A 13,329-nucleotide genomic window follows, 5' to 3' on the forward strand; every position below is an offset into this window, starting at 1 on the left:
GCAGTGTGTACGCCAGAAACGCATCAGTGTTTTTCCATGAATAAGGCCGGTGTGTACACCAGAAACGCATCAGTGTTTTTCCATGAATAAGGCCGGTGTGTACACCAGAAACGCATCAGTGTTTTTCCATGAATAAGGGCGGTGTGTACACCAGAAATGCATCAGTGTTCTTCCATGAATAAAGGTGTGTATGCCAGAAATGCAACAGTGTTCTCCATGAATAAAGGAGGTGTGTATGCCAGAAATGCAACAGTGTTTTCCATGAATAAAGGAGGTGTGTATGCCAGAAATGCAACAGTGTTTTCCATGAATAAAGGAGGTGTGTATGCCAGAAATGCATCAGTGTTTTTCCATGAATAAGGTCTGTGTGTATGCCAGAAATGCATCAGTGTTCTTCCATGAATAAAGGAGGTGTGTATGCCAGAAATGCAACAGTGATTTTTCCATTAATAAAGGAGGTGTGTATGCCAGAAACGCATCAGTGTTTTTTTCATGAATAAGGGCGGTGTGTACACCAGAAACGCATCAGTGTTTTTCCATGAATAAGGGCGGTGTGTACACCAGAAACGCATCAGTGTTTTTCCATGAATAAGGGCAGTGTGTACGCCAGAAACGCATCAGTGTTTTTCCATGAATAAGGCCGGTGTGTACACCAGAAACGCATCAGTGTTTTTCCATGAATAAGGCCGGTGTGTAGACCAGAAACGCATCAGTGTTTTTCCATGAATAAGGGCGGTGTGTACACCAGAAATGCATCGGTGTTCTTCCATGAATAAAGGTGTGTATGCCAGAAATGCAACAGTGTTCTCCATGAATAAAGGAGGTGTGTATGCCAGAAATGCAACAGTGTTTTCCATGAATAAAGGAGGTGTGTATGCCAGAAATGCATCAGTGTTTTTCCATGAATAAGGTCTGTGTGTATGCCAGAAATGCAACAGTGTTCTCCATGAATAAAGGAGGTGTGTATGCCAGAAATGCAACAGTGTTTTCCATGAATAAAGGAGGTGTGTATGCCAGAAATGCAACAGTGTTTTCCATGAATAAAGGAGGTGTGTGTATGCAAGAAACACGTCAGTTTTTTTTTCCATGAGTAAAAGCTGTGTGTACAACTGAAATGCATCAATGTTTTTCCATGAATAAGGCCGGTGTGTACACCAGAAACACACCAGTGTTTTTCCATGAATAAGGGTGGTGTGTACACCAGAAACGCATCAGTGTTTTTCCATGAATAAGGGCATTGTGTACGCCAGAAACGCATCAGTGTTTTTCCATGAATAAGGGCAGTGTGTACGCCAGAAACGCATCAGTGTTTTTCCATGAATAAGGCCGGTGTGTACACCAGAAACGCATCAGTGTTTTTCCATGAATAAGGCCGGTGTGTACACCAGAAACGCATCAGTGTTTTTCCATGAATAAGGGCGGTGTGTACACCAGAAATGCATCAGTGTTCTTCCATGAATAAAGGTGTGTATGCCAGAAATGCAACAGTGTTCTCCATGAATAAAGGAGGTGTGTATGCCAGAAATGCAACAGTGTTTTCCATGAATAAAGGAGGTGTGTATGCCAGAAATGCAACAGTGTTTTCCATGAATAAAGGAGGTGTGTATGCCAGAAATGCATCAGTGTTTTTCCATGAATAAGGTCTGTGTGTATGCCAGAAATGCATCAGTGTTCTTCCATGAATAAGGCCGGTGTGTACACCAGAAACGCATCAGTGTTTTTCCATGAATAAGGCCGGTGTGTACACCAGAAACGCATCAGTGTTTTTCCATGAATAAGGCCGGTGTGTACACCAGAAACGCATCAGTGTTTTTCCATGAATAAGGCCGGTGTGTACACCAGAAACGCATCAGTGTTTTTCCATGAATAAGGGCGGTGTGTACACCAGAAATGCATCAGTGTTCTTCCATGAATAAAGGTGTGTATGCCAGAAATGCAACAGTGTTCTCCATGAATAAAGGAGGTGTGTATGCCAGAAATGCAACAGTGTTTTCCATGAATAAAGGAGGTGTGTATGCCAGAAATGCAACAGTGTTTTCCATGAATAAAGGAGGTGTGTATGCCAGAAATGCATCAGTGTTTTTCCATGAATAAGGTCTGTGTGTATGCCAGAAATGCATCAGTGTTCTTCCATGAATAAAGGAGGTGTGTATGCCAGAAATGCAACAGTGATTTTTCCATTAATAAAGGAGGTGTGTATGCCAGAAACGCATCAGTGTTTTTTTCATGAATAAGGGCGGTGTGTACACCAGAAACACATCAGTGTTTTTCCATGAATAAGGGCGGTGTGTACACCAGAAACACATCAGTGTTTTTCCACGAATAAGGCCGGTGTGTACACCAGAAACGCATCAGTGTTTTTCCATGAATAAGGGCAGTGCGTCCACCAGAAATGCATCAGTGTTCTTCCATGAATAAAGGAGGTGTGTATGCCAGAAATGCAACAGTGTTTTCCATGAATAAAGGAGGTGTGTATGCCAGAAATGCATCAGTGTTTTTCCATGAATAAAGGAGGTGTGTATGCCAGAAATGCAACAGTGTTTTCCATGAATAAGGTGTGTGTGTATGCCAGAAATGCATCAGTGTTCTTCCATGAATAAAGGAGGTGTGTATGCCAGAAATGCAACAGTGTTTTCCATGAATAAGGTGTGTGTGTATGCCAGAAATGCATCAGTGTTTTTCCATGAATAAAGGAGGTGTGTATGCCAGAAATGCAACAGTGTTTTTTCTATGACTAAAGGAGGTGTGTACGCCAGAAACGCATCAGTGTTTTCCATGAATAAAGGAGGTGTGTACGCAAGAAATGCATCAGTGTTTTTTCCATGAATAAGGTCTGTGTGTATGCCAGAAATGCATCAGTGTTCTTCCATGAATAAAGGAGGTGTGTATGCCAGAAATGCAACAGTGTTTTTTCCATGAATAAAGGAGGTGCGTATGCCAGAAATGCATCAGTGTTTTTCCATGAATAAGGTCTGTGTGTATGCCAGAAACGCATCAGTGTTTTTCCATGAATAAGGTCGGTGTGTATGCCAGAAATGCATCAGTGTGTTTCCATAAATAAGGTCCATGTGTACGCCAGAAATGCATCAGTGTTTTTCCATGAATAGAGGAGGTGTGTATGCCAAAAACTCATCAGTGTTTTTTACCATGAATAAAGGAGATGTGAATGCCAGAAAAGCATCAGTGTTTTTCCATGAATAAGGTCTGTGTGTACGCCAGAAACGCAGCAGTGTGTTTCCATAACTAAGGTCAGTGTGTACGATAGAAACGCATCAGTGTTTTTCCATGAATAAAGGAGGTGTGAACGCCAGAAACGCATCAGTGTTTTTCCATGACTAAGGACCATGTATACACCAGAAACACATCAGTGTGTTTCCATAAATAAGGTCGGTGTGTATGCCAGAAACAAATTATTGTGTTTTCATAAATAAGGTCGGTGTGTACACCAGAAATGCATCAGTGTGTTTCCATGAATAAAGGAGGTGTGTATACCAAAAACGCATCAGAGGTTTTCTGTGAGTAAAGGAGGTGTGAACGCCAGAAATGCATCAGTGTTTTTCCATGACTAAGGACAATGTGTACGTCAGAAAAGCATCAGTGTTTTTCCATGAATAAGGTCGGTGTGTACGACAGAAATGCAGTAGTGTGTTTCCATAAGTAAGGTCGGTGTGTAAACCAGAAATGCATCAGTTTTTTTCATGAATAAAGGTGTGAACGCCAGAAACGCATCACTGTTTTTCCATGAATAAGGTCGGTGTGTATGCCAGAAATGCATCAGTGTGTTTCCATAAATAAAGTCATTGTGTACGACAGAAATGCATCAGTGTTTTTCCATGAATAAAAGAGGTGTGAACGCCAGAAAAGCATCAGTGTTTTTCCATAAGTAATGTCGGTGTGTACACCAGAAACGTGTCAGTACTTTCCTATGACTAAGGGCGGTGTGTACACTAGAAACGCATCAGTAATTTCCCATGACTAAAGGTGGTGTGTACGCAAGAAAAGCGTGATTGTTTTTCTATGAATACGGGCTGTGTGTATGTTAGAAACGTGTGAGAGTTTTTTCACTGTGTGGGACACGCGTTTTAATCGGGTTAAGAAAATCTTCAACTACAATGTTTTTAAAGCTGCTGGATGTAAAGTGAATCCATGATTTTTCGGATATTCACTAGTGACCTACAGAGGTATTTTTGGCACTCAGAGGCCTCCAGGCTGATGGTCTCATATCTCCATTTGAACGTGGTGAACATTTTTTTTTAATGTTTGAGTAGCATATATAGAATAGGCGACTGTTGGTTCAAGTCCCTTAAGGGGACTAAAAAAAAGTTTACAAAAATATTTAAAAAATGTAATAAACCAAAACATTCAAATCAAATCGCCACCCATTTCCCCATTAAAAATAAATTAATTGATAAAATAAAAATAACAAACACATTTGGTATTGATCTATCAAAATAGAGAAAAAATGCAGTAAGTGCCATAAAAAACAAGACAGAAACTCTAGAATTGCTCTGTTTCGGTTGCTGCAACAAAAAGTGGTCAAAACATTGTTATGTAGCCCAAAATGGTTTCAATAAAAATGTCAGTCTGGCATGCAAAAAAAAAAATAGAAATGCCGACATAAACTAATTTTTTTTCTCATTTTAACAAATTTCAGATTTTTTTTTTATCACGACTAAAATACACAAGTTTGGTATCGCCGTAATTGTGCTGACCTGGAAAGTCATGTTGCTAGGTCATTTTTACTTCACAAACAACACCATAAAACAAAACATAAAAAACAATGGGGGAACTGTGATTTTTTCTCTCAATTTCACAACACTTGGAATGTTTTTCCTGTTTCAGTGTCATTTGAAGCTACAATTCATCCTGCACAAAACTAGCCTTCATACGACTATGTTGGTGGAAAAATAAAAAAGTTGTAGCTCTTGGAAGAAAGGGAGGAAAAAAGCGAAAGCTTAAACATGAAAATTGGCAGGAGGGACTTAAAAGCATTTCTCTCAAAAAAAATTATTAAAGGGGCTACCCACGGTCTAGAGATTATTCAACAAGGTATAGACAATGCAAGATGTGGTGGGATTGGTTGTATTAGACAAAATCACACATTAAATACATCAGCATTCGATCGTTGGGCGTATGACCCATGCTGCCATTCACTTGCTGTGTAGGGAAAATCAAAGCACCATTATAGTGAATGGGAAAGCTGCTGATGTATGCAGACGCAGTTCTTCATTTTGTGGATAGTTCGGGATCCTGATAGTCGTATCCAGTAGTGATTAGAAATCCTTGTGATGCGCCACCACTTCTAATGGTCTGAACAGTTAATTATTCTCTGTTCTTAAAAAAAAAAAAAAAAAAATATTGTGTTGCCAAAAGGTCGCTTATTTTTTTTTTTTCCAAGATGAATACTTGCGACATTGTATAGGAATCGTTTTGTGCCTTGGATCTTCTTTATTATTATTATTATTTATTTCTATAGCACCATTGATTCCATGGTGCTGTACATGAGAAGGGGTTACATACAGATTACAGATATCACTTACAGTAGACAGACTAACAATGACAGACTGATACAGAGGGGTGAGGACCCTGCCCTTGCGGGCTTACATTCTACAGGGTTATGGGGAAGGAGACAGTAGGTTGGGGGTTCTTTGCACTATATTCCTGACTTTGCTGTTGCTGTGAAGTAGCATTAATGGTAATTACTTACGTAGCTGATCAAATGATGTCTCCACTCCGTCTGGGCCAATAACAGAGCAAACGAGTCTTGCCTTGAGGAAGGATGTCCATTTTCCGACCAGTGAGCGCATCCCGCCTTCATCATTCTGCAATGACAGCAGTACAGTCAAGTGATCTCCAGCATATAGTGTAAATGCACAAAGAAAACCTAATGCAACCCTTGTCCTCACCAAGCAAATGCGTGCAATGCGTGATACCATAGCGGGGCCGCTCTCCCCCTCCAGACTTCTCTCTCGAAATAGGATGTAGAGTTTGTCGTCTTCTTTGAAGCTGCTCTCGGACACGACCAGTGATCCCACAAATACAGGATCTGAGAAAAGAAAAAAGGTACAATGCCGGTTTCACCCAGGTCGCAGACTGCATGATCCGATCTTCCTCCATGGATTCACACAGCCTTTTGAGATTACAACACAACAAAAATCCTTCATTTGCTTTTAGTTGCATTTTCTTTGTAAGTTACACACCATGAAACGACTATATTACCATTCAGCCAGCGAGAATCATACTGCTCAGTTCGGATTGGAAGTTTGTGACCCATTGTGCGGAAAATTGCAGAGTCTGTTCCCATGTAATCCACTTGTACCCCAGCATACAGCACCCCATCTGAAATGTATAAAATAGTCTTTTGGGGACTTTTTTTTTCACGTACAAAAGATTTTATTTCTTCTTTCAGGGATCTTACCTATAATGGTGGCCATGTTTTCTTGCTTGGGATCATAAGGGCACCTCCCCTTTCCGGATTCATGAGAACCAGATATAATTCGGAATACGTAGTCCTGGGATAGAGAAAATCATGACTTTTGTGCAAACGTTAAGCTAACATGGTCAAGACTGTGAAAGTAAAATCAATAAATAGATCAGTAATTGTCAGCTTTACATGTAATATATTTTAGGATGGAATCAAAAATACAATTGTAATAATAGGAATGTAGTTGGGATTTGTTTCCTGTAGTAACCACTGTCCATCACAAGATGGTGCTGCAATTCTTATACAGGAAGCAAAGCCTGACTGAGAGATAACAGTGATCATGTAACAGTGAAATGAAAGGCCCCAGATATGCGCAGGAAGCCACAGGACGTGCTGACATTTTATCCCAGACTATAGGCATTATGGTATATGTCTGATTTCTCACCTCTGACCTCCAGCCTCGGTAGATAAGGGTGCACTGAGGCTGATAAGCACCCGTCCCACAAGCGTAGAGATGCGTTCGATTCAGTGGCTGAATGACGCGCAGGTAATTGGCGCACTCGTCCTATGGAACAAGCAGGACAGGAGGGGTAAAATAAGGTGGCTGGAAATGTACATTTAGGAATGAAAAGGTGAATGATAATATAAACATATTAAAAGCAGTCAATCCAGCAATGAAGTGTAAGACAGTTGATGGGATATTTGCTCTTTCCATCTTATAATGGACGGATTGATTTGGCAAACTTTTTCCATTTGCAACTTTTTAAAAAAAGCATTGTCAATATTTCATGATCTTGATATTTTATTATCTCTTTAAGAAGCACTTTACCATGCTTATATATCACAGAGAGCCTATTTAGACTTTCATATACCTAGAAACTTCCTTTCTCAGTATCATTATCCTATCACACCTTATAATAAGTAATGCGCGGTGCTGTACATGTTTGTGGACTGACATGGGCATGAAGCATTATATAACAGGACAGACTATATTATACTCACTGCACGTCCCCTCCCGGCCATCAGACACTCCTTTTGACGACTTGGGGCAGCGGGCCAATGAATCTGACAGTGAGAAAAGAGAAAGGTCACTAATGATCTTACTGACACATAATGGGGTGTATGCACCCTGTAAGAATTGCTGGGACCCCATTAATAAGTCCATGCGGCAGGAGTCATCATCCAGTTTTTGCTCTCAGTTTTGCTTTCTTCCAGTTCCAGTGAGGCAGATGTTTCACAATATATTCTATTATGTTACCTGTAGGCAATGATTTTATACTCTGTGGCAAGGAAAATGGCCACAACTCAATGTGATGCAAATGCATATGGGCACTAATGACTATGTGCCGTCCTCTTCCATCCACACTCATAATGTCCCAAGATTAGCATCTCTCATCTTACTTATGTGACCGGCTGCATACTAATCTTGTGGGTGGTTCACATACTTTATACCGTGATACTACAGATCATGGACATGACAACAACTCCCTTATTTTACAAGTAAAGAAGGACGGCATGCTGTTTGTCAGCAGCAAACTTCATCCATATTTCATACGTGTAATTGCTCCCCACGAGACCTGTGCGACTGGTGGGGAACGCCTCAGATGCCTTCATCAGATTTACATTTAGGCTATGTGCACACGTTGTGGAATGGGGTGCAGAATTTTCTGCACAAAATCCGCATCTCCTGGCAAATCCGTAGGTGCAGATTTGCAGCGGATTTTCTGCGGATTTTGTGCGGTTTTTATGCGGAATTCATGTGGATTTTGTGCGGATTTCGTTTTTGATTTTGTTTTTACCACTGTGGATTTCTTTAATGGAAGGGTGCAGAAACGCTGCAGATCCGCACAAAAGAAGTGACATGCACTTCTTTTAAATCTGCAGCGTTTCCGCAGGGATTTTTCCGCACCATCTGCACAACTTTTTTTTTTTCACATTGATTTACATTGTACTGTAAATTACAGTGCGGATCTGCAGCGTTTCTGCGTGGAAAAATCCGCTGCGGATCCGCACTAAATCCGCATCGTGTGCACATAGGACAACTTAAAACTCTTAGGCCATAGTGCTTAAAAACACCAAAAGTAGCAAAAGTTTTCACAGCCATGAAAAAAAAAAAGTGTTTTCAAATCACTCGAAATGTTTGTGCAATGAATTACACAAACAATTTGAGAAAAATTTTAAACACAGTTTAGACTGAATTCTACAGAAAATTGATGAGTCGGCCCCCAATTGTGCCGCCCCTTGTGCAGATACCTGAGCCATCGACACCAATGCCATGTTGTGTACTGGCGATCTTTAGGAGCTGCAAATAAAACTACTAAAGACCCTAAGGGTGTGTGTCCACGTTCAGGATGGCCGGCGGTATCGCCGCTCGGTGCTAAGCCCCGCCCCCTTTTGGGACGCGATGGTGCCGGATGTGTTAACTGTACACATCCGGGATCATCGCACCCCTCGCCATAGCGCCCTGTGATATTACTTGCGGCGACGCAGCGTCCACACAAGGTATTCGGACATGCTGCGATCTGAAAAGACACGCAGCATGTCCGGAGTCGCAGGGAAGTCGGATGCGTGTTTCCACGCATAGTGGACACGGGATTTCATAAAATCCCCTCCACTATGCTGGAACATCTGGACGCTGCGTGTTTGACGCTGCAGCTCGGCGCAGCGTCAAACACGCAGCGTTTACTGACCGTGGACACATACCCTAACCAGCAATAATGGGTTTACCCCAGCCGGCATTAATGATTGCTGACAAGCTACTTGTTTACCGGTCGTTGGTTGTTTCATGGCCTTGCTTACACAGGCAGACCTCATTATTTAGTGCTCAATGGCGGTCATTGAAATATGAAATACGAAAACGATGATTTTTTTTTTTTTTAAATCATGTATTTTTTATTAAAGCATATGACACGCCATTAACACAGTCCGATACAATTTCCAGACAAATACCGTACTTTAGATACATGACCTGATAATATATTTTCATTTTACTAAACAACACCCTTACCACCTAACCAACCCCCCCTCCAATGCAACCATCTGACAGCATCACCTCTTGAGAAAAGATAACAAGCTTTACAAAAACACGCCTGTACATGTAGGGGTATGTGTCCACGTTCAGGATTGCATCAGGATTTGGTCAGGATTTTTCAGCAGTATTTGTAAGCCAAAACCAGGAGTGGGTGATAAATGCAAAAGTGGAGCATAAGTTTCTATTATACTTTTCCTCTAATTGTTCCACTCCTGGTTTTGGCTTACAAATACTGATGAAAAATCCTGACCAAATCCTGATGCAATCCTGAACGTGGACACATACCCTAGGAGTCCCCCCAGAATCAACTACACGACACCCATTCTACTTTGCAGTAACTCAGCAGACGCCACACCTGGGTAATCCATCCATCCGCCCCACACATTTTCAAATTTTGTATTCTGACCTCTCTAAAGCTGGAGTTACACTAAACGACTTACCAATGATCACGACCAGCGATACGACCTGGCCGTGATCGTTGGTAAGTCGTTGTGTGGTCGCTGGGGAGCTGTCACACAGACCGCTCTCTCCAGCGACCAACGATCAGGGGAACGATTTCGGCATAGTTGAAAATGTCTTCAACGATGCCGAAGTCCCCCTGCAGCACCCGGGTAACCAGGGTAAACATCGGGTTACTAAGTGCAGGGCCGCGCTTAGTAACCCGATATTTACCCTGGTTACCATTGTAAAAGTAAAAAAAACCCAAAACACTACATACTCACATTCTGATGTCTGTCACGTCCCCCGCCGGCGTCCACAGGGTTAAAACTGCTTTCGGCAAGAGCGCTGCTAATGCACGCGCTGCTGCCGAGAGCTTCCCTGCACTGAATGTGTCAGCACCGGCAGTAACAGCGGTGACGTCACCGCTGTGCTCTGCTTTACGGCCGGCGCTGACAGTCAGTGCAGGGAAGCTCTCGGCAACAGCGCGTGCATATTAGCAGAGCTCTTGCCGAAAGCAGTTTTAACCCTGTGGACGCCGGGGGACGTGACAGACATCAGAATGTGAGTATGTACTGTTTTTTTTTTTAACTTTTACAATGGTAACCAGGGTAAATATCGGGTTACTAAGCGCGGCCCTGCGCTTAGTAACCCAATATTTACCCTGGTTACAAGTGAACATGCAGCGTCCCAGAGTCCTGGTCGTTGCAGTACTGTGGCTCCGCCGCTAAGGGGGGCTATGGTACGTCTGATGGCACTGAAGGAGTTCATCTGACCAGGTATCACAGACACCAATACATTTCACAGTCTGGCCTCCAGGGGGAGCTAAGGGTTCTATTTATTAGGCCACTCCTCACAGTCTGGTAAAACTGGGGGTTAGGCAGGAAGTTAGACAGAAAGCTGACTGGGTTGGAACCAGGCAACACCTTGTGGCAGAGGGTGTTGTAGGGGAAGATTCGGAAGGGTCCCTGTCAGGGGTGGGATCCTGACAGAGGCCTAGCAACCAGAGAGAACGTTACGGGACCGCGCCTGCACGATATAGCGGCAGTACCCCAAGAAAGGACAAGAAGCGAGATTTATTGTGCTGAGTGAGAAACGAGATCAACGCAACTAGGAGAATACCAGTAGGAGTCGTGCTGTAAGATCGAGGCAACATCCTATTGAGGCGCATAACCGGTGGCCGGAACGCCGAGGAAGTATAGAGCTCCAAGCCAAACTTCAAACCTACGGCAGGACAGTCAGTCACAGGCGGGCTGTCTCACACAGACCCAGGAAGACACAGGGGGGTAACAACAGGAGAGGGGTGACGATAGAGCCCAGGAAGAACCTCCGAGCCTCCCCGTCATACGGGTGCGTCCTAACCGTAAGATCAGGGGGACGTAGAAGAACATCAGAATCGAGTTGTGAGGGAACACGAGAAACAGACACAACAGTTGTGGGGTACTATCCCGTAAGCACAGCAGGGAAGGACCTCAACACACAAGCGCTAGCAGGTAGGCACAGATTTCCACCTGCGAAGTGAACTCTGGAGGTGCCATTGGACCGGCCGGACTTGCGCAGCCCTGTTAACCGTATTCCGGACTGAGGACCCAGAAGCCTTCAGTAAAGAGGTAAAGAGACTGCAACCTGGTGTCCTCGTTATTTACTGCGACCGGCACTACACCGCACCATAACGTTATCATCCCATACCTCCACATCTTTTATTGTACGCCCCTCAGCAGGGTCACGGACCGGGCCTAGCCACCGTGACAACCCCAGAGCAGAGACTCAGAGGCCCGGTACTGGGTACCCCTCGGCCCTGCGGCTGTGGGGGCGCTACAAACACATCGCTGGATCGGCGTTACACACTCCGATCCAGCGATGACAGCGGGTGATCAGCGACCAAAAAAAGGTCCTGATCATTCCCATCGACCAACGATCTCCCAGCAGGGGCCTGATCGTTGGTCGCTGTCACACATAACGAGATTGTTAGCGGGATCGTTGCTACGTCACCAAAAGCGTGACGTTGCAACGATATCATTAACGATATCGTTATGTGTGACTCAGCCTTTACTATATATATTTCTTTCCATAAGGACAATAAAATTTATCTTGTTGATAAATTCCTTTTTCCCTGGCGGTTTTTCATCCAACCAGTGCATTGCGATAAGCTTTCTCGCAGCATACAACAATCTTGCGATAGTCAGCCTTCCACATTCATCCGTAGCAGTATCATCCATACAGCCCAAAAGGCAAGTCAGCGGGTTACGCACCACATCTACTCCTGTCACCTCCTGGATCAAGTTAAGCACCTTCACCCAAAAGGGTTGAAGGCGAGCACACGACCACATCATATGTAGCAGATCAGCGCCTTCCTCACCACACCTGGGACATTCTGAGTCACCTCTCAGTCCTGCCTTCCTCATCCATGCCGGGGTCCTGTACACCCTATACACCAGGTATAGCTGTGACACCCTCTTAGCCTCACTCAGGGAAGCCCTGGGGATATATTGAAGTATGGACTCCCACTGGGACTCCGACAAGGGGCCCACATCCGCCACCCATTTCTCCTTAATCCTTAATCGATGCTTCAATAAAAAGGTATCCATCAGACCCCTGTACATCAAGGTAATGAACCCCCTCGTACTCCTCCGAGGCCCAATAAAATTCAACAAGCTATCTGACTGCAGATTCACGCGCGACACCTCATTTTGACAGTTTAGGGCGTGTCTCAACTGCAGGTACTGAAAGAATGACTTCTGGGTTAAAGGAAACTCAGTCCTAAGTGTCTCGAATGTTTTAATAACATCTCCATCAAGCAACTGAGACACGAACCAAATGCCAATGCGCCTCGACTGACCGAACCCCCGCAATCTCGTAAGCTCTGCCAATCTGGGATCAAACCAAATTGGCGTATATCTCGTAAATTCCGTTACTCCCCTCCATTGCTTAATTTTCTGCCATACTTTCCCCACCATAGCTATTGTTGGGAATTTTTGGGGGTTAATTCTGAATCTACCTGCTTCAAGACTGGCCAACAATGGGCCCTTCCCTACCGCGCGTTCAATGATTATCCCCGCTGAAGAGCTTTGTTCTGGCTCTCCCCAACCTAGTATGTGCTGGCATTGAGATGCTATATAGTAAATCCATGGATTGGGGACCGCCAGACCACCCTCATCCTTGGCCCTTTGCAGATGTTCCAATTTGATGCGTGCCCGTCCACCCTTCCAAATTAAATCCCTAAATAGAGTATTGATCCTATAAAATTTACTCTGAGGCAGCCACACTGGAGCATTATGCAATATGTAGAGGAGCTGAGGCATAAGTATCATTTGATTGGCTCTGCCTGCGACCGACAGAAATAGCTTCTTCCAGGCCCCAAACGATGATCTTTAAGCAAGGCAGAAGATCGTTTCACCAGACGTACAGGAGATTTGCTTGTTTGTCGGGTGATCGG

At 43.8% G+C, this 13,329-nt stretch overlaps 1 protein-coding gene across 2 annotated transcripts in view; it reads right to left on the reverse strand.

Moving 5' to 3' along the window:
- The window catches only part of LOC143805059 (semaphorin-3F-like), a 196,618-nt gene that overhangs the window by 40,263 nt on the left and 143,026 nt on the right, over positions 1-13,329 (reverse strand). For both annotated transcript variants that reach the window (XM_077283859.1, XM_077283860.1), the window contains 6 exons: positions 7,427-7,489; positions 6,870-6,989; positions 6,419-6,512; positions 6,220-6,339; positions 5,907-6,046; positions 5,708-5,822 (listed from right to left, as the gene is read on the reverse strand). In XM_077283859.1, coding sequence (XP_077139974.1) covers positions 5,708-5,822; positions 5,907-6,046; positions 6,220-6,339; positions 6,419-6,512; positions 6,870-6,989; positions 7,427-7,489 — 652 coding nt within the window. The remainder of the gene's footprint in view (positions 1-5,707; positions 5,823-5,906; positions 6,047-6,219; positions 6,340-6,418; positions 6,513-6,869; positions 6,990-7,426; positions 7,490-13,329) is intronic.

The sequence above is a fragment of the Ranitomeya variabilis genome, chromosome 2, assembly GCF_051348905.1.
Source record: "Ranitomeya variabilis isolate aRanVar5 chromosome 2, aRanVar5.hap1, whole genome shotgun sequence".
Lineage (NCBI taxonomy): Eukaryota > Metazoa > Chordata > Amphibia > Anura > Dendrobatidae > Ranitomeya > Ranitomeya variabilis.